The sequence below is a fragment of the Zonotrichia leucophrys genome, chromosome 25 (assembly GCF_028769735.1).
Source record: "Zonotrichia leucophrys gambelii isolate GWCS_2022_RI chromosome 25, RI_Zleu_2.0, whole genome shotgun sequence".
NCBI classification, from domain to species: domain Eukaryota; kingdom Metazoa; phylum Chordata; class Aves; order Passeriformes; family Passerellidae; genus Zonotrichia; species Zonotrichia leucophrys.
Window position 1 is genome coordinate 3,828,738 of NC_088194.1, and position 21,444 is coordinate 3,850,181.

Below are 21,444 nucleotides of genomic sequence, written 5' to 3' on the forward strand. Positions count from 1 at the left end.
GGGAAAAAACAGGGAAAAAATGGGAGAAAAAGGGGGAAAAATGGGGGGAAAAATGGGAAAAAAGGAAATGGGAAAAAACTGGGAAGAAATGGGGAAAAAATAGAAAAAAATGGGAAAAAATGGAAAAAGGGAAAAACAGGTGGGGAAAAAACGAGGGAAAAAATGGGAAAGAATGCGAAAAAATGGAAAAAATGGAAAAAGCGGGGAAATGGGGAAAATGGGGAAAAATGGGAAATGAAAAAACGAGGAAAAAATGGGGGAAAATTCCCAAAAAATTGGGGAAAAAAATTCAGAAAAATTTGGGGAAAATTCCAGAACTTTCAGGGAGAATTCCTGAAATTTGGGATGAAAAATTCCAGAGGAATCCCAAGGTTTTTGTTTCCCATCCCAGGCCCGGTGCGAGGCATCGACTTCCACAAGCAGCAGCCGCTCTTCGTGTCCGGGGGGGACGATTACAAAATCAAGGTGAAAATTCCCAATTTTCCCTTTTTTTTCCCATTATTCTCCCCATTTTTCCATGTTTTTTTCTCCTTATTTTTCCCTGCATTTTTCCTAATTTTCCCCTCTTTTTTTTCCCATTTTTTCCCATATTTTTCCCCTATTTTTCCTAATTTTCCCCCTCTTTTTTTCCCATTTTTTCCCTTTTTTCCCCCCCATATTTTCCCCTCATTTCTTCCCATTTTTTTCCCTTTTTTCCCCCATTTTCCCCCATATTTCTCCCCCATTTTCCCCCCATTTTTTCCCGTTTTCTCCCCACATGTTCTTCCCCATTTTCTCCCATTTTTTGCCCCATTTTTCCTATTTTTCCCTCTGGAATTGCAGGTGTGGAATTACAAACTGCGGCGCTGCCTCTTCACCCTGCTGGGCCACCTGGATTACATCCGCACCACCTTCTTCCACCACGTCAGCAACGGGAATTTTTGGGAATTTTCTGGGAATTCTGGGAATTTTCTGGAATCCTGAGGGTTTTCTGGGAATTTCTGGGATTTTTTTGGGATTTTTTTGGGATTTTTTGGGGATTTTTGGGGATTTTTTTGGGTTTTTTTTGGGATTTTTTTTAGGATTTTTTTAGATTTTTTTGGGGATTTTTTTTGGGATTTTTTGGGGTTTTTTTTTGGATTTTTCAGGGATTTTTCGGGGATTTTTTGGAGATTTCTTTGGGATTTTTTTGGGGGATTTTTTGGAGATTTTTTGGGGATTTTTTTGGGGATTTTTTTGGGATTTTTTTGGGTATTTTTTGGGGATTTTTTGGGGATTTTTTTTTGGGATTTTTGGGGATTTTTTTGGGATTTTTTTTTTGATTTTTTTTTATTTTTTGGGGATTTTTTTGGCTTTTTTGGGGATATTTTGGGGATTTTTTGGAGATTTTTTTGGGATTTTTTGGGGATTTTTTTTTTTTTGGGATTTTTTGGGGATATTTTTGGGATATTTTGGGGATTTTTTGGGGGTTTTTTTGAGATTTTTGGGGGATTTTTTGGGGATTTTTTGGGGATTTTTTTGGGGATTTTTCTGGGTTTTTCCGGGAATTCTGGGAATGCAGGGTTCTCCCCTCCAGGCCCCCATTCCCAGATTTTATTTTTGTTATTTTTTCCAGGAATATCCGTGGATCCTGAGCGCCTCCGACGACCAAACCATCCGGGTGTGGAACTGGCAGAGCCGCACCTGCGTCTGGTCAGGATTCCGGGATTTTGGGATTTCTGGGATTTTCTGGGATAAAACATTCCCTGGGATTTGTGAGGTTCTGGGCTTCCTGGGATTTTGGGATAAATCCTTCCCTGGGATTCTGGGATATTCCAGGATTTCCTTGGAATTCTGTCTGTTTTTCTTGTGATTTTCATGGAATCCTGTCCTGGTTTTTCCTGGGATTTCCATGCAATTGTGTCCCGTTTTTCCCGTGATTTCCGTGGAATTCTCTCCTGGTTTTTCCCGTGATTTCCATGGAATCGTGTCCCGTTTTTCCTGGGATTTCCATGGAATTGTGTCCTTGGAATTTCCACGGAATTCCATTTTCCATGCAGTTTTCCCGGGATTGTTCCTGGGATTTGTCTGGGAGTTTTCCCGGGATTTTTCCCTGAATTTTCCCGGGATTTTTCCCAGGATTTTCCCGGGATTTTTCTCTGAATTTTTCCCTGATTTACTTTGGAATTTTCCCGGGATTTTTTCCGGGATTTTTCTCTGAATTTTTCCCTGATTTTCCCAGGATTTTTCCCGGGATTTTTCCCTGAATTTTTCCCGGGTTTTTTCCCGGATTTTTCCCTGAATTTTTCCCTGATTTTCCCTGAATTTTTCCCTGATTTTCCCGGGATTTTTCCCAGGATTTTTCCCGGGATTTTTGCCGGGAATTTTCCCGGGATTTTTCCCAGGATTTTTCCGGGATTTTTCCCTGATTTACCTTGGAATTTTCCCGGGATTTTTCCCAGGATTTTTCCGGGATTTTTCTCTGAATTTTTCCCTGATTTACTTTGGAATTTTCCCAGGATTTTTCCGGGATTTTTCCAGGATTTTTCTCTGAATTTTTCCCTGATTTACTTTGGAATTTTCCCGGGATTTTTCTCTGAATTTTTCCCTGATTCACTTTGGAATTTTCCCGGGATTTTTCCCAGGATTTTTCCGGGATTTTTCTGTTATTTTCCCAGGATTTTTCCCTGATTTTCCCGGGATTTTTCCCTGAATTTTTCCCTGATTTTCCCTGAATTTTTCCCTGATTTTCCCTGAATTTTTCCCTGATTTTCCCGGGATCTTTCCCAGGATTTTTCCCTGATTTTTCCTGGATTTTCCCTAAATTTTTCCCTGATTTACCTTGGAATTTCCCCCATCCCAGCGTGCTGACGGGGCACAACCACTACGTGATGTGCGCTCAGTTCCACCCCAGCGAGGACCTGGTGGTGTCGGCCAGCCTGGACCAGACTGTGAGGGTGTGGGACATTTCTGGTGAGAAAATGGGAAAAATCCATGGAAAAATGGGAATGGGAATGGGATGGACCAGACCGTCAGGGTGTGGGACATTTCTGGTGAGGAAAATGGGAAAAATCCATGGAAAAATGGGAAAAAACGGGAGTGGGAATGGGATGGACCAGACCGTCAGGGTGTGGGACATTTCTGGTGAGAAAATGGGAAAAATCCATGGAAAAATGGGAATGGGATGGACCAGACCGTCAGGGTGTGGGACATTTCTGGTGAGGAAACCGGGAAAAACGGGAAAAATCCATGGGAAAATGGGAATGGGATGGACCAGACCGTCAGGGTGTGGGACATTTCTGGTGAGGAAAATGGGAAAAATCCATGGAAAAATGGGAAAAATGGGAATGGGATGGACCAGACCGTCAGGGTGTGGGACATTTCTGGTGAGAAAATGGGAAAAATGGGAAAAATCCATGGGAAAACTGGAATGGAATGGGATAGACCAGACTGTGAGGGTGTGGGACATTTCTGGTGAGGAAAATGGGAAAAATCCATGGAAAAATGGGAAAAACTGGGAGTGGGAATGGGTGTGGGACATCTCAGGTGAGAAAAATGGGAAAAAACTGGAAAAATCCATGGAAAATCCGTGGGAAAATGGGAATTGGAATGGGATGGACCAGACTGTGAGAGTGTGGGATATATCTGGTGAGAAAAATGGGAAAAACGGGAAAAATCCATGGGAAAATGGGAAAAACTGGGAATGGGAATGGGATGGACCAGACCGTGAGAGTGTGGGACATTTCCGGTGAGGAAAATGGGAAAAATGGGAAAAATGGGAAAAATGGGAATGGGATGGACCAGACCGTCAGGGTGTGGGACATTTCTGGTGAGGAAAATGGGAAAAATGGGAAAATCCATGGGAAAATGGGAAAAACTGGGAATGGGAATGGACACGGGTGTGGGATGGAGCAGAGTGTGAGGTTTCCTGGGATTTATCCTGGATTTTTCCCTGGATTTTTCCCGGGATTTTTCTGGGATTTATCTGTGATTTTTCCCAGGATTTTTCACTGGATTTTTCTTGGATTTATTCATGATTTTTCCTGGATTTTTCCTGGGATTTTTCCCGGGATTTTCCCCTGGATTTTCCCGGGATTTTTTCCTGGGATTTTTCACTGGATTTTTCCTGAGATTTTCCCGGGATTTTCCCCTGGATTTTCCCGGGATTTTTCCCAGAATTTTCCTGGGATTTTTCCGGGATTTTCCCTGGATTTATCCCGGATTTTTCCAGGATTTTTTCTGGGATTTTTCACTGGATTTTTCCTGAGTTTTTCCTGGGGTTTTTCTGGGATTTATCCGTGATTTTTCCCAGGATTTTTCCAGGACTTTTCCGGGATTTTTCCTGGATTTATTCATGATTGTCCCTGGATTTTGCCCGGAATTTCCCCCTGGATTTTTCTGGGATTTTTCCCGGGATTTTTCCAGGATTTTTCCCGAGATTTTCCCTGGATTTTTCCCTGGATTTTTCCTGGATTTATTTATGATTTTTCCTGGGTTTTCCCAGGATTTTTCCCAGGATTTTTTGGTTTTTTTTTCCTGGATTTTTCCAGGATTTTCCCTGGATTTATCCCGGGTTTTTCCAGGATCTTTCCTGGGATTTTTTCCCGGATTTTTTCGGGACTTTTCCCTGGATTTTTCCTAGATTTATTCATGATTTTCCCGGGATTTTTCTGGGATTTTTCCCTGGATTTTCCCCGGGATTTTTCCAGGATTTTTCCCGAGATTTTCCTGGGATTTTTCCCTGGATTTTTCCTGGATTTATTCATGATTTTGCCTGGATTTTTCCCACGATTTTCTCGGGATTTTTCCAGGATTTTCTCGGGATTTTCCCCGAGATTTTCCCGTGATTTTTTCCAGGATTTTCTCGGGATTTTTCCGGGATTTTCCGAGGATTTTCTGGGATTTTTCCGGGATTTTTCCAGAATTTTTTCAGGATTTTCCCTGAATTTTTCCAGAATTTTTCTGGGATTTTTCTGGGATTTTTCCAGGATTTTCCCAGGATTTTACTGGATTTTTCCCAGAATTTTTCTGGGATTTTTCCAGGATTTTCCCCGGAATTTCCCCTGGATTTATCCCGTGTTTTCCCTCATTTTCCCTGCCAGGGCTGCGCAAGAAGAACCTTTCCCCCGGCGCTGTGGAGTCGGACGTGCGCGGCATCACCGGCGTCGACCTGTTCGGCACCACCGACGCCGTCGTCAAACACGTGCTCGAGGTGCGGTGATCCCAAAATCCGCGGGAATTCTGGGGGAAATCCATGGGAATTCTGGGGGAAATCCATTGGAATTCTGGGGGAAATCCATCTATGGGGGATCTGTGGGAAATCCATTGGAATTCTGTGGGAAGTCCACGGGGAATCTGTGGGGAAAGCATTAGAAATCCATCATAAACCCACTGGAAATCTATTGGAAGTTCCTGGGAATTCTGTGGGTAATCCCTGGGAGATCCATGGGAATTCTGTGGGAAATCCGTGGGAGATCCATCTGTGGGAAATCCATTGGAATTCTGTGGGAAATCTATGGGGGATCTGTGGGAAATGGCAGGAAATCCGTGGGTAATCCCTGGGAGATCCATGGGAAATCTGTGGGAATTCTGTGGGAATTCTGTGGGAGATCCACTGGAAACCTGTGGGAAATCCATCTGTGGGAAATCCATGGGAAATCCATTGGAATTCTGTGGGGGATCCATGGGAGATCCATTGGAAACCTGTGGGAAACGCATCTGTGGGAAATCCATGGGAATTCTGGGGGAAATCCATTGGAATTCTGGGGGAAATCCATTGGAATTCTGTGGGAAATCCATTGGAATTCTGTGGGAAATGACAGGAAATCCGTGGGTAATCCCTGGGAGATCCGTATGGGAAATCTGTGGGAATTAATTCTGTGGGGAATCCACTGGAAATCCATGGGAATCCATCTGTGGGAAATCCATCTGTGGGAAATCCATTGGAATTCTGTGGGGGATCCATGGGAGATCCATTGGAAACCCATGGGAAATCCATCTGTGGGAAATCCATTGGAATTCTGTGGGAAGTCCATCTGGGGGAAATCCATGGGAAATCCATTGGAAATGTGTGGGAAATCCCATCTGGGTGGGGAAGATTCCAGAAGGCTTTTTCTGCTTTTTCTGCCATTCTTCTCATTTTCCCCTGAATTTTTCCCTGGATTTTCCCCCAGATTTTTCTCCTGGATTTCCCCTGGATTTTCTCCTGACTTTTCCCTCATTCCCATCCCTTTTCCCCTGGATTTTCCCCTGGATTTTTCCCTGGATTTTTCCCTGGATATATTCCCTGATTCCCAGGATTTTGCTGTGGATTTTTCCCTGGATTTTCTCCTGGATTTCCCCTGGATTTTCCCTCATTCCCATCCCTTTTTCCCTGGATTTTCCCTGGATTTTCCCCTGGATTTTCCCTGGATTTTTCCCTGGATTTTCCCCGGATTTTCCCCTGGATTTTCCCCTGGATTTTCCCCTGGATTTTCCCTGGATTTCCCCCTGGATTTTCCCTGGATTTCCCTGGATTGCCCCCCGGATTTCCCCTGGATTTCCCCTGGATTTTCTCCTGGATTTTCTCCTGGATTTTCTCTCATTCCCATCCCATTTTTGCCTGGATTTTTCCCTGAATTTTTCCCTGGATATTTTCCCTGGATTTTTCCCTGGATTTTCCCTGGATTTTCCCCTGACTTTTCCCTCATTCCCATCCCTTTTTCCCTGGATTTTCCCCTGGATTTTTCCCTGGATTTTTCCCTGGATTTTTCCCTGGATTTCCCCTGGATTTTCCCTGGATTTCCCCTGGATTTCCCCTGGATTTTCCCCTGGATTTTCCCTGGATTTTCCCCCGGATTTTGTCCTGGATTTTTCCCTGGATTTTTCCCTGGATTTTTCCCTGGATTTTTCTGTGATTTTTCCCTGGATTTTTCCCGGGATTTTCCCCTGGATTTCCCCTGGATTTCCCCCTGGATTTTCTCCTGCATTTTTCCCTGGATTTTCCCTGGATTTTCCCTGTATTTTCCCTGGATTTTTCCTGAATTTTTCCCTGGATTTTTCCCTCATTCCCATCCCTTTTTCCCTGGATTTTTCCCACTTTTCCAGGGCCATGACCGTGGAGTGAACTGGGCCGCCTTCCACCCGTCCATGCCCCTCATCGTGTCCGGGGCCGACGACCGCCAGGTCAAGATCTGGAGGATGAACGGTGAGGGGAAAATGGGGAAAAATGGGAAAAAAATGGGGGAAAAAACCGGGGAAGAAACTGGGAAAAAAATGGGAAAAAATGGGGAAAAAACCGGGAAAGAAACTGGGAAAAAATGGGAAAAAAATGGGGAAAACGGGGAAAAAATGGGGGAAAAAAACGGGGAAGAAATGGGGAAAAAAACAGGAAAAAATGGGAAAAAATGGGGGAAGAAACTGGGGAAGAAACTGGGGAAGAAACTGGGAAAAAATGGGGAAAAACTGGGAAAAAACAGGGAAAAAATGGGGAAAAAAACGGGGAAGAAACTGGGAAAAAATGGGGAAAGAATGGGGGAAAAAACTGGGGAAGAAACTGGGAAAAAACGGGGAAAAAAATGGGAAAAAATGGGGAAAAAAACAGGAAAGAAACTGGGAAAAAAAACCAGGAAAAAAATGGAGAAAAATGGGGTAAAAAACCGGGAAAGAAACTGGGAAAAAAGGGGAAAAAAAACAGGGAAAAAATGGGAAAAAGGCTCGGGATTCTAATTGGGATGGGGAAAATTGGGAATCCCCCCATTCCTGGCGTTTTCCTGCTTTTTCTCCCCAATTTTGGGGAGGTTTTTCCCTCCCTATTTCTCTAATTTTCCAGGGATTTTTTTCTCCTTATTCCTTCCCTTCCCTTGCTGGTTTTCCCATTTTGTGAATATTTTTCCCATTTTTCCATGGATTTTCCCCGTTTTTCCCGCAGAATCCAAGGCCTGGGAGGTGGACACGTGCTGGGCTGGTTTCTCCCTTTCTAGGATGTTTTTTCCCATTTTCCCCTTGTTTTTCCCATTACTTTGGGATTTTTCCTCATTTCCCTGATGTTTTTTCCTCGTTTCCCCATGATTTTTCCCTTTTTCCTGGATTTCCCCCAGAATCCAAAGCCTGGGAGGTGGCCACGTGCTGGGCTGGTTCCTTGATTTCTGGGGGGTTCTTTTCCCATTACTTTGGGATTTTTCTGCATTTCCCCATGATTTTTTCCCATTTCCCCATGATTTTTTCCTGTTTTCCCTGGATTTCCCCCAGAATCCAAAGCCTCGGAGGTGCACATGTGCTGGGCTGGTTCCTTGATTTCTGGGGGGTTCTTTTCCCATTTCTATGGGATTTTTTCCCATTTTTCCCTTGTTTTTCCCATTACTTTGGGATTTTTCCCCATTTCCCCATGATTTTTTTCCCATTTCCCCATGATTTTTTCCCATTTCTCCATGATTTTTTCCCATTTCCCCGTGATTTTTTCCCATTTTTCCATGGATTTTCCCCGTTTTTCCCCAGAATCCAAGGCCTGGGAGGTGGCCACGTGCTGGGCTGGTTTCTCGATTTCTGGGGGGTTCTTTTCCCATTTCTATGGGATTTTTTTCCCATTTCTTTGGGTTTTTCCCCGTTTCCTTGGGATTTTTCCCATTTCCCCATGATTTTTTTCCCTATTTCCCCATGATTTTTTCCCATTTCCCCATGCTTTTTTCCCATTTCCCTGATTTTTTTCCCATTTCCCCATGATTTTTTTCCCATTTCCCCATGGTTTTTTCCCATTTCCCCATGGTTTTTTCCCATTTTTCCATGGATTTTCCCTGGATTTCCCCCAGAATCCAAGGCCTGGGAGGTGGACACGTGCTGGGCTGGTTCCTTGATTTCTGGGGGGTTCTTTTCCCATTTCTACGGGATTTTTTCCCATTTCTTTGGGTTTATCCTCATTCCCCTGATGTTTTTTCCCATTTCCCCATGGTTTTTTCCCATTTTTCCATGGATTTTCCCCGTTTTTCCCCAGAATCCAAGGCCTGGGAGGTGGACACGTGCCGGGGCCACTACAACAACGTTTCCTGCGCCGTTTTCCACCCGCGCCAGGAGCTGATCCTGAGCAACTCCGAGGACAAGAGCATCCGCGTCTGGGACATGTCCAAGCGGTCCGTGCCGTTTGTTGGGAACGCCGGGAATTCCTGGGAATGCCGGGAATTCCTGGGAATGTCGGGAATTCCAGGGTTTGCCGGAATTCCAGGGATTTTTCCCTCTTTTCCTTTAGGACCGGGGTCCAAACGTTCCGGCGCGACCACGACCGGTTCTGGGTGCTGGCGGCGCATCCCAACCTCAACCTGTTCGCTGCCGGTGAGCGCCAGAATTCCCAAAATTCCGGGTGGGAATGCCCAAAATCCCAATGGGAATTCCCAAAATTCCCAATGGGAACGCCCGAAATTCCGGGTGGGAATTCCCAATGGGAACGCCCAAAATTCCGGGTGGGAATTCCCAATGGGAACGCCCGAAATTCCGGGTGGGAATCCCAAAATTCCGGGTGGGAATTCCCAATGGGAACGCCCGAAATTCCGGGTGGGAATGCCCAAAATTCCGGGTGGGAATCCCAAAATTCTGGGTGTGGAATTCCCAAAATTCCCGGTGGGAACGCCCAAAATTCCCAATGGAAATGGCCGAAATTCTGGCTGGGATCCCAAAATTCCGGGTGGGAATCCCAAAATTCCCAATGGGAACGCCCGAAATTCCCAGTGGGAATGCCCAAAATTCCCAATGGGAACGCCCGAAATTCCGGGTGGGAATCCCAAAATTCTGGGTGGGAATTCCCAAATTCCGGGTGGGAATGCCCAAAAAATCCAATGGGAATGGCCGAAATTCTGGGTGGGAATTCCCAATGGGAACGCCTGAAATTCCGGGTGGGAATCCCCAAAATTCCGGGTGGGAATCCCAAAATTCCGGGTGGGAATCCCAAAATTCCGGGTGGGAACCTCCAAAAATCCAATGGGAACGCCTGAAATTCCGGCTGGGAGTGCCCAAAATTCCCAACGGGAATGCCCAAATTCTGGGTGGGAATCCCAAAATTCCCAATGGCAATGCCCAAATTCTGGGTGGGAATTCCCAAAATTCTGGGTGGGAATGCCCAAAATTCCGGGTGGGAATGCCCAAAATTCCCAATGGGAATTCCCAAAATTCCGGGTGGGAATGCCCAAAAATCCCAATGGGAATGGCCGAAATTCCGGGTGGGAATTCCCAATGGGAACGCCCGAAATTCCGGGTGGGAATTCCAAAAATTCCGGGTGGGAATGGCCAAAATTCTGGGTGGGATTCCCCAATGGGAACGCCCGAAATTCCGGGTGGGAATCCCGAGACACCCTTAGGGGGCCATGCTGGTGTTCAATTCCCCTTTCTCTCCCCCATTCACATCCCAAATTCCCAGTGTAATTCGGGTGTTTTTCCCTGGAATTCCATCTGTTATTCCAGATGTTTTTCCCTGTAATTCCCAGTGTTTTTCCCAGTGTAATTCCCGATGTAATTCCCAGTGTAATTCCCGCTGTTGTTCTGGGTATTTTTCCTTAGAATTCCTGTGTTTTTTTCCTGGAATTCTGGCTGTAATTCCCAGTGTAATTCCCGCTGTCATTCTGGGTGTTTTTCCCTGGAATTCCCAGTGTAATTCCCGCTGTTGTTCTGGGTGTTTTTCCTTAGAATTCCTGGTGTTTTTCCCTGGAATTCTGGGTGTAATTCCTGGTGTAATTCCGCGTTTTTCCTGTTGTTTTTCCCTGTAATTCCCGGTGTAATTCCGTGTTTTTCCCCGCCCAGGGCACGACGGGGGCATGCTGGTGTTCAATTCCCCTTTCTCTCCCCCATTCACATCCCAAATTCCCGGTGTAATTCGGGTGTTTTTCCCTGTAATTCCCGGTGTAATTCCCGGTGTAATTCCCGGTGTAATTCCCGGTGTAATTCCCGGTGTAATTCCGTGTTTTTCCCGGTGTTTTTCCCGGTGTTTTTCCCGGTGTAATTCCATGTTTTTCCCGGTGTAATTCCGTGTTTTTCCCGGTGTTTTTCCCGGTGTAATTCCGTGTTTTTCCCGGTGTTTTTCCCGGTGTAATTCCGTGTTTTTCCCTGTAATTCCCGGTGTTTTTCCCGGTGTAATTCCGTGTTTTTCCTGGTGTTTTTCCCGGTGTTTTTCCCGGTGTAATTCCGTGTTTTTCCCGGTGTTTTTCCCGGTGTAATTCCCGGTGTAATTCCATGTTTTTCCCTGTAATTCCCGGTGTTTTTCCCGATGTTTTTCCCGGTGCAATTCCGTGTTTTTCCCGGTGTTTTTCCCTGTGTAATTCCTGGTGTTTTTCCCTGGAATTCCCGGTGTTTTTCCCTGTAATTCCCGGTGTTTTTCCCGGTGTTTTTCCCGGTGTTTTTCCCGGTGTAATTCCCGGTGTTTTTCCCGGTGTAATTCCTGGTGTAATTCCGTGTTTTTCCCGGTGTTTTTCCCGGTGTTTTTCCCGGCCCAGGGCACGATGGGGCCATGGTGGTGTTCAGTTCCCCTTTCTGTTCCCCATTCACATCCCAAATTCCCAGTGTAATTTGGGTGTTTTTCCCTGGATTTCCTTCTGTTATTCCGGGTGTTTTTCCAGCTGTAATTCCCGGTGTTTTTCCCAGTGTAATTCCCGGTGTAATTCCCACTGTAATTCCCACTGTTGTTCTGGGTATTTTTCCTTAGAATTCCTGGTGTTTTTCCCTGGAATTCTTGGTGTAATTCCATGTTTTTCCCTGGAATTCCTGGTGTAATTCCCGCTGTTGTTCTGGGTGTTTTTCCCTGTAATTCCCGGTGTTTTTCCCGGTGTAATTCCATGTTTTTCCCTGGAATTCTGGGTGTAATTCCCGCTGCCATTCTGGGTGTTTTTCCCTGGAATTCCATCTGTTATTCCAGGTGTTTTTCCCTGTAATTCCTGGTGTTTTTCCCGGTGTAATTCCCGGTGTAATTCCGTGTTTTTCCTGGTGTAATTCCACGTTTTTCCTGGTGTAATTCCCGGTGCAATTCCGTGTTTTTCCCGGTGTTTTTCCCTGTAATTCCTGGTGTTTTTCCCTGGAATTCCCGGTGTTTTTCCTGGTGTAATTCCCAGTGTAATTCCATGTTTTTCCCGGTGTTTTTCCCGGTGTAATTCCGTGTTTTTCCCGGTGTAATTCCGTGTTTTTCCCGGTGTAATTCCCGGTGTTTTTCCCGGTGTTTTTCCCCGCCCAGGGCACGACGGGGGCATGCTGGTGTTCAATTCCCCTTTCTCTCGCCCATTCACATCCCAAATTCCCAGTGTAATTTGGGTGTAATTCCGTGTTTTTCCCGGTGTTTTTCCCTGTGTAATTCCTGGTGTTTTTCCCTGGAATTCCCGGTGTAATTCCGTGTTTTTCCCGGTGTTTTTCCCGGTGTTTTCCCGGCCCAGGGCACGACGGGGGCATGCTGGTGTTCAAGCTGGAGCGCGAGCGGCCGGCGCTGGCCGTGCACGGGAATTCTCTGTTCTACGTCAAGGATCGGTTCCTGCGCCAGCTCGACTTCGGCAGCTCCCGCGACGTCGCCGTCATGCAGCTGCGCAGGTGCCCAAAATCCCGGGAATCCGCCCCAAAATTCAGCCCAAAGATCCCTGAAATCCGCCCCAAAATTCAGCCCCAAATCCCCGGAATCCGCCCCAAAATTCAGCCCAAAGATCCCTGAAATCCACCCCAAAATTCAGCCCCAAATCCCCGGAATCCGCCCCAAAATTCACCCCAAAGATCCCTGAAATCCACCCCAAAATCCACCCCAAAATTCATCCCAATAATCCCTGAAATCCACCCCGAAATCCGCCCCTAAATCCCTGAAATCCACCCCAAAATTCAGCCCAAAAATCCCCGAAATCCACCCCAAAATTCAGCCCAAAGATCCAGCCCAAAATCTGCCCCAAAATCCCCGGAATCCGCCCCAAAATTCAGCCCAAAAATCCCTGAAATCCACCCCAAAATTCAGCCCAAAAATCCCTGAAATCCACCCCAAAATTCAGCCCAAAAATCCCTGAAATCCAGCCCAAAATTCAGCCCAAAAATCCCTGAAATCCACCCCAAAATTCAGCCCAAAAATCCCTGAAATCCACCCCAAAATTCATCCCAAAAATCCCTGAAATCCACCCCAAAATTCAGCCCACAAATACCTGAAATCCACCCCGAAATTCATCCCAAAAATCCCTGAAATCCGCCCCAAAATTCAGCCCACAAATCCCCAGAATCCACCCCAAAATTCAGCCCAAAAATCCCTGAAATCCACCCCGAATTTCATCCCACAAATGCCTGAAATCCACCCCAAAATTCAGCCCAAAAATCCCTGAAATCCGCCCCAAAATTCAGCCCACAAATCCCCAGAATCCACCCCAAAATTCAGCCCAAAAATCCCTGAAATCCACCCGAATTTCATCCCACAAATACCTGAAATCCGCCCCAAAATTCAGCCCAAAAATCCCTGAAATCCACCCCAAAATTCAGCCCAAAAATCCACCCCAAAATCTGCCCCTAAATCCCCGAAATCCACCCCAAAATTCAGCCCAAAAATCCCTGAAATCCACCCCAAAATTCATCCCAAAATTCGTCCCAAAGATCCCTGAAATCCACTCTGAAATCCACCCCAAAACGTGTCCTGAAACCCCTGAAATCCGCCCCAAAATCCGCCCCAGAATCCCCAAAATCCATCCCAACATTCAGCCCAAAAATCCCTGAAATCCACCCCGAAATCCACCCCCAAAAATCACTGAAGTCCACCCCAAAATTCATCCCAAACTCCGCCCTAAAATCTATCCCAAAATCCACCCCAAAATCGATCCTAAAATGCCTGGAATCCATCCCAAAATCCACCCTAAAATCTGTCCCCAAATCCCCAAAATCCACCCTAAAATCCATCCCGAAACCTATCACGAAAATCCCTGAAATCCACCCCAAAATCCCCCCCAAAATCCCTGAAATCCACCCCAAAATCCGCCCCAAAATCCCTGAAATCCATCCCAAAAGCCATCACGAAAATCCCCGAAATCCATCCCAAAACCCGTCCTGAAATCCATCCCAAAAACCCCTGAAATCCACCCCAAACTCCATCCCAAAATCCACTCCAAAATCCCTGGAATCCATCCTAAAATTCATCCCAAAATCTGTCCCAAAAATCCACTCCAAAATGCCTGAAATCCACCCTAAGATCCACCCTAAAATCCACCCTAAAATCCCTGAAATCCACCCAAAACCTATCACGAAAATCCTGAAAGCCACCCAAAATCCACCCAAACTCCACCAAAATCCTGAAATCCATCCCAAAACCTGTCCTGAAATCCCCCCCAAAAATCCCTGAAATCCATCCCAAAATCCACCCCAAAATCCCTGAAATCCATCCCAAAATCCACCCCAAAATCCCTGAAATCCATCCCAAAATCCACCCCAAAATCCCTGAAATCCATCCCAAAATCCACCCCAAAATCCCTGAAATCCACCCTAAAAGCCATCACGAAAATCCCCCAAATCCATCCCAAAATCTGTCCTAAAACCTGTTCCAAAAATCCCCAAAACCCATCCCAAATATCCCTAAAACCCATCCCAAAAATTCCCAAAACCCATCCTGAAAAATCAGGCTGGAGTTCCCAAAATCCATCCCAAACACCCCCAGGTTTCCCAAATTCCCCCAAATCTGTTCCAAATTCCCCAAATCCATCCCAAATTCCCCAATTTTTCCCCAAATTCCCAATTTTTTCCCCATTCCAGCGGCTCCAAGTTCCCGGTTTTCAGCATGAGCTACAACCCAGCTGAGAACGCCGTCCTGCTCTGCACCGTGAGTCCCAAAATCCCAAAGTTTTTGGGGAAAAATCCCCCAAATCCCCAAATTCTGGGGAATCCTCTGCAATCCCGCTTTGTTCCGATGGAAAATCCCTCAAATTCCGCTTTTTTGGGGCAAAAAAATCCCTCAAATTCCTGATTTTTTGGAGGGAAAAATCCCTCAAATTCCTGGTTTTTTTAGGGAGGAAATCTCTCAAATTTAATTTTTTTTGGGAAGGGAAAAAATCCCTTAAATCCTTGATTTTTAGGGGATAAAATCCCTCAAATGCCTGATTTTTTTGGGGAATAAAATCCCATAAATCTCTGATTTTTTTGGGGGATAAAATCCCTCAAATCCCTGATTGTTTTGGGGGGGATAAAATCCCAATCCCTCAAATTCCACTTTTTTGGGGTTGGGGAGGAAAAACCTCTGAAATCCCACATTTTTTTTAAATGGGAAAATGCTTTAAATTCCTCTTTTTCCTGAGCAAAAATCCCTTAAATTCAATGGGATTTTTTTGGGGGGAAATCCCTTAAATTCCACATTTTTTGGGAGGAAAATCCCTTAAATTCCACGTTTTTTTGGGGGAAGAAACCCCTTAAATTCCAGTTTTTTTGGAGATAAAATCACTTAAATTCCATGGGTTTTTTTGGGGGAAAAATCCCTTAAATTCCACTTTTTTTTTTGGGGAAAAAATGCCTTAAACTCCTGATTTTTTGGGGGAAATAAATCCCTCAAATCTGTTATTTTTTTGGGAAATAAATCCCCAAACCCCTGATTTTTTGGGGGAAATAAATCCCCCACACCCCTGATTTTTTTTGGGAAATAAATCCCCCAAAACCCCTGATTTTTTGGGGGAAATAAATCCCTCAAATCCGTTATTTTTTTGGGAAATAAATCCCCAAAACCCCTGATTTTTTTGGGAAATAAATCCCCCAAACCCCTGATTTTTTTTGGGAAATAAATCCCCAAAACCCCTGATTTTTTGGAGGAAATAAATCCCTCAAATCTGTTATTTTTTTGGGAAATAAATCCCCCAAACCCCTGATTTTTTTTGGGAAATAAATCCCCCAACCTGATTTTTTGGGGGAAATAAATCCCTCAAATCCGTTATTTTTTTGGGAAATAAATCCCCAAACCCCTGATTTTTTGGGGGAAATAAATCCCTCAAATCTGTTATTTTTTTGGGAAATAAATCCCCCACACCCCTGATTTTTTTGGGAAATAAATCCCCCAAACCCCTGATTTTTTTGGGAAATAAATCCCTCAAATCTGTTATTTTTTTGGGAAATAAATCCCCAAAACCCCTGATTTTTTTTGGGAAATAAATCCCTCAAATCCATTATTTTTTTGGGGCAGAACCCCTAAAAAATCCCATTTTTTCCTCCCCACAGCGAGCCAGCAACCTGGAGAACAGCACCTACGACCTTTACACCATTCCCAAGGATGCAGATTCCCAAAATCCCGACGGTGGGTGCGCCCTGAAATCCCAAAAAATCCCAAAAATCCCAAAAATCCCCATTCCCCTTTTTTCCCTAAAAAATCCTCTTTTTTCCACCCCAAATTTTCCTTTTTTCCCCCATTTTTTTGGCACTTTTCCTTTGAAAAATTCAACATTTTCCATCTCCCCATCCATATTTTATCAGGAATTCTCCTTTCCCTTCCCAAATTTTCCCTCCCAGCTGGAAATTTCCTGGCTTTGTCCAAACTTGATGGATTTTTAGCACCAAAAAAAATCCCTTTAAAAGTGACAATCCCAGGAATTATTTTGTTTTTCCGTTCCTGGCAAATTCCAATTTTTATTTTAGGGGGAGGAATTTACGATTCCAAGCTTTGATTGAATGGGATGAAAACTCCCAAATTATTGGATTTTTATTTTTTTTTTTTTTTTTTTAAATCCCAGCTGCTCCGTGATGGATTTGGGGCCTTTTCCAGGGATTTATGGAATATTTCCCTGCTGGGGATGGATTTGGAGGGAAAATAAAATAAAATAAAAAAATGGATTTTTTTGGGAAGTTTTTCCAGCTGGGATATTGGGAAGATCAATCAAGTGCCTGGAATTGATGGAGGAGCAGCTGGGGCCCAAAAAAATGAGGGAAAAAAAGGAAAATTCTGCAGCCAGAGGAGAGAAAAGGACTCGGGGAGGGTTTGGGGACAAAACCCTCAAATCCCTGAGGTTTTGGGGAAAATCCTTGAAATCCCTGAGGTTTTGGGGAAAAGATCCCTCAAATTCCACAATTTTTTGGGGGAAAATATCCCTCAAATTCCACTTTTTTTGGAGAAAAAAATCCCTCAAATTCCACTCTTTTTTTGGGGAAAAAAATTCCTCAAATTCCACGTTTTTGAGGGGGGAAAATCCCTGAAATTCCACTTTTTTTTTGGGAAAAAAAACCCCCACAAATCCCATCAATCCCATAAATCCCATCCCAGTCCTGTCCTATAAATCCCATCCTTTAAATCCCATTTTACAAATCTCATCCCACCCCATCAATCCCATCAATCCCATCAATCCCATCCCAATCCTATCATTTAAATCCCATCCCCTGAATCTCGTTCCATTCCCATAAATCCAAATCCCATCCCGTAAATCCAAATCCCATGCCATAAATCTCATTCCAATCCCATCCTATAATTCCCATTTTATGGATCTCATCCCACCCCACAAATCCCATCAATCCCATTCCAATCCCATCCTTTAAATCCCATTTTACAAATCTCATCCCACCCCACAAATCCCATCAATCCCATTCCAATCCTATTATTTAAATCCCATCTCCTGAATCTCATTCCAGTCCCATTCCCATAAATCCCAATCCCATTCTATAATCCTATAAATCCCATCCCATAAATCTCATTCCAATCCCATCCTCTAAATCCCAGGTTGATCCCGGTTTTATCCTGGGTTTCTCTGGGGTTGATCCCAGGTTGATCTGGGTTAATCCTGGCCTGATTCTGGGGTTTATCCTGGGATTTATCCTGGGTTAATCCCAGCCAGATTCCCGGGGTTTATCCCGGGTTTATCCTGGTTTGATCCTGGTTTGATCCCGGCCGCATTCCCGGGCGTATCCCGGGTTTGTCCTGGGTTAATCCCAGCCAGATTCCCAGGTTTATACAGGGTTAATCCCAGGTTGATCCCATTCGGATTCCCGGGGTTTATCCTGGGTTAATCCCAGCCAGATTCTTGGGTTTATCTTGGGTTTATCCTGGGTTGATCCTGGGTTGATCATGGCCGGATTCCTGGGATTTATCCTGGGTTAATCCCAGCCAGATTCCCAGGTTTATCCTGGGTTGATCCCGGGTTTTTCCTGGCCGGATTCCCGGGGTTTATCCTGGGTTAATCCTGAGTTTATCCTGGGTTTATCCCGTGTTTATCCCGGGTTTATCCCGGTTTGATCCCGGGTTTGTCCTGGGTTAATCCCAGCCAGATTCCCAGGTTTATCCTGGGTTAATCCCGGGTTTTTCCTGGCCGGATTCCCAGGGTTTATCCCAGGGTTTATCCCGGGTTTATCCCAGCCAGATTCCTGGGTTTATCCTGGTTTGATCTGAGGTTGATCCCGGCCAGACTCCCGGGGTTTATCCCGGGTTCATCCCAGCCAGATTCCCAGATTTATCCTGGGTTGATCCCGGGTTGATCCCGGCCGGATTCCCAGATTTATCCTGGGTTTATCCTGGGTTTTTCCTGGCTGGATTCCCAGGGTTTATCCGGGGCTTTATCCTGGGTTAATCCTGTGTTGATCCCGGCCGCATTCCCGGGGTTTATCCCGGGTTTATCCTGGGTTAATCCCAGCCAGATTCCCAGGTTTATCCTGGGTTGATCCCGGGTTGATCCCGGCCGCATTCTCGGGGTTTATCCCGGGTTTGTCCAGGGTTAATCCCGGGTTTATCCTGGTTTGATCCCGGGTTGATCCAGGCCGGATTCCCGGTGCTGATCCCGGGTTTATCCCGTGTTTAACCCGTGTTTATCCTGGGTTTATCCTGGGTTGATCCCGGGTTGATCCCGGGTTGATCCCAGCCAGATTCCCGGGTTTATCCTGGGTTGATCCCGGGTTGATCCCGGGTTAATCCCGGGTTGATCCTGGCTGCATTCCCGGTGCTGATCCCGGGTTTATCCCGTGTTTAACCCGTGTTTATCCTGGGTTTATCCTGGGTTGATCCCGGGTTGATCCCGGCCGCGTTCCCGGGGTTTATCCCGTGTTTATCCCGGATTTATCCCGGTTTGATCCCGGCCGCGTTCCCGGCTCTGATCCGGTGTTTTTGGGGCGCAGCTCCGGAGGGGAAGCGCTCCTCGGGGCTCACGGCCGTGTGGGTGGCGCGGAACCGATTCGCCGTCCTGGACAGGATGCACTCGGTGAGAGAAACCGGGAAAAAACGGGAAAAAACGGGAAAAATCGGGAAATCGGGATAATGGGATGGGATCCGGGGGGGTCCTGATCCCAAAAAAAGGGCTGGGAGTGGGATAATGGGAGATCAGATCCAGGGGAATCTGATCCCAAAAAAAGCTGGGATTGGGATAATGGGGATTGGGATAATGGGGATTGGGATCCAGGGGGACCTGATCCCAAAAAAAGGGCTGGGATTGGGATAATGGGCACTGGGATAATGGGGATTGGATCCAAGGGGGCCCAATCCCAAATAAAAAGGGTTGGGAAAAATGGGAGATTGGGATAAAGGGGGATGAGATCCAGAGGGGGCTGATCCCAAATAAAACTGGGATTGGGATAACCGGGATTTGGATCCAGAGGGACCTGATCCCAATGGGAAAAGGGCTGGGAAATTGGGATAACAGGGCTTGGTTCCAGGGGGGAATGATCCCAAATAAAAAGGGTTGGAAAAGTGGGAGATTGGGATAATGGGGGATCAGATCCAGGGGGGCCTGATCCCAAAAAAAGCCAGGATTGGGATAACCGGGACTTGGATCCCGAGGAACCTGATCCCAAATAAAAAGGGCTGGGATTGGGATAATGGGAGATCAGATCCAGGGGAACCTGATCCCAAATAAATCTGGGGTTGGGATAATGGGATGGGATCCAGGGGGAGTGATCCTGAAAAAAGGGCTGGGATTGGGATAATGAGGATTTGGATAATGGGGATTGGGATCCAGGGGGACCTGATCCCAAAAAAAGGGCTGGGATTGGGATAATGAGGATTTGGATAATGGGATGGGGATAATGGAGATTTGATCCAAGGGGCTGATCCCAAAAAAGGGCTGGGATTGGGATAATGGGGATTGGGATAATGGGGATTGGATCCAGAGGGACCTGATCCCAATGGGAAAAGGGCTGGGAAATTGGGATAACAGGGCTTGGTTCCAGGGGGGAATGATCCCAAATAAAAAGGGTTGGAAAAGTGGGAGATTGGGATAAGAGGAGATGAGATCCAGGGGGGCTGATCCCAAATAAAACTGGGATTGGGATAACCGGGATTTGGATCCAGAGGAACCTGATCCCAAATAAAAAGGGCTGGGATTGGGATAATGGGAGATCGGATCCAGGGGAACCTGATCCCAAATAAAGCTGGGGTTGGGATGATGGGATGGGATCCAGGGAGAGTGATCCTGAAAAAAGGGCTGGGATTGGGATAATGGGGATTTGGATAATGGGGATTGGGATCCAAGGGGACCTGATCCCAAATAAAGCTGGAGTTGGGATTGGATTCAGAGGGACCTGATCCCAAATAAAAAGAGGGTTGGGAAAAATGGGAATGGGGCTGGAGCAGCTGGAAAAGGGAATGGAAAATCCTGAGGGAGCTGGGAGGGTGATCCCAGAGAAAAGGGGGATCCAGGGGGAATTTGGGATCTGCCAGGGGAAATTTGGGATCCAATCCCAGGGAATGGAACAGGACAAGAGGGAACGGCCTCGAGCTGTGCCAGGGCTGGAAATTTGGGATGATTTTCCCATGGGAAAAGGGTTGGGAAGGGGCTCAGGGAGGGCTGGATCCCCATCCCTGTCCAAGGAATTCCCGGGATTTGGGTTGGCTTTGATGCTTTTCCAACCTCCAAAATCCCGGAATTCCGGGCAAACCCCGATTCCCAGCCCAGCTCTTTGTGCTCCCTCAAAAAAAGGGGGAAAATCCTGGAAAAACCCAACTCTGCTTCAGCCCAAAGGGCACAAACCCCTCCTGCATCCCGAAAATCCCCAAAATCCGGGAATTCACCCCAAAAATCTGGGAATTCTCACCCCGGGGGGCAGATCCTGATCAAGAACCTGAAGAACGAGATCACCAAGAAGGTTCCGGTTCCCAACTGCGACGAGATTTTCTACGCGGGCACCGGGAACCTGCTCCTGCGGGACTCCGACTCCGTCACGCTCTTCGACGTCCAGCAGAAAAGGTGGGAATTTGGTGGGAATTTTTTGGGAATTTTTTGGGAATTTTTTGGGATTTTTTTGGGAATTTTCCAGGAATTTTTTGGGAATTTTTTGGGAATTTTCCGGGAATTTTTTGGGAATTTTGTGGGAATTTTTGGGGAATTTTCCGGGAATTTTCCGGGAATTTTCTGGGAATTTTTTGGGAATTTTCTGGGAATTTTCCATGAATTTTCCGTGAATTTTCCCGGAATTTTCTGGGTATTCCGCACCTAAAATCTGCTTTTAATGCACCAAATCCTGGTTTTTTATCTGAAATATTGGGGTTTTTTCACCTTAAATCCTGGGGTTTTTTACCCTAAATCCCATTTTTTTCCACCCTAAACCCCTTTTTTTCCACCCTAAATCCCATTTTTTTTTCCCCCCTAA

General features: G+C 45.9%; 1 protein-coding gene across 1 annotated transcript in view; it reads left to right on the plus strand.

Moving 5' to 3' along the window:
- COPA (COPI coat complex subunit alpha) overlaps nt 1-21,444 on the plus strand; it is a 51,990-nt gene that overhangs the window by 2,106 nt on the left and 28,440 nt on the right. The window contains exons 2-14 of the mRNA XM_064732349.1: nt 392-465; nt 823-903; nt 1,595-1,671; nt 2,822-2,931; nt 5,061-5,170; nt 7,045-7,144; nt 8,927-9,062; nt 9,179-9,261; nt 12,336-12,486; nt 14,662-14,728; nt 16,108-16,183; nt 18,979-19,061; nt 20,902-21,041. Of these exons, the coding sequence (XP_064588419.1) occupies nt 392-465; nt 823-903; nt 1,595-1,671; nt 2,822-2,931; nt 5,061-5,170; nt 7,045-7,144; nt 8,927-9,062; nt 9,179-9,261; nt 12,336-12,486; nt 14,662-14,728; nt 16,108-16,183; nt 18,979-19,061; nt 20,902-21,041 (1,288 nt within the window). The remainder of the gene's footprint in view (nt 1-391; nt 466-822; nt 904-1,594; nt 1,672-2,821; nt 2,932-5,060; nt 5,171-7,044; nt 7,145-8,926; nt 9,063-9,178; nt 9,262-12,335; nt 12,487-14,661; nt 14,729-16,107; nt 16,184-18,978; nt 19,062-20,901; nt 21,042-21,444) is intronic.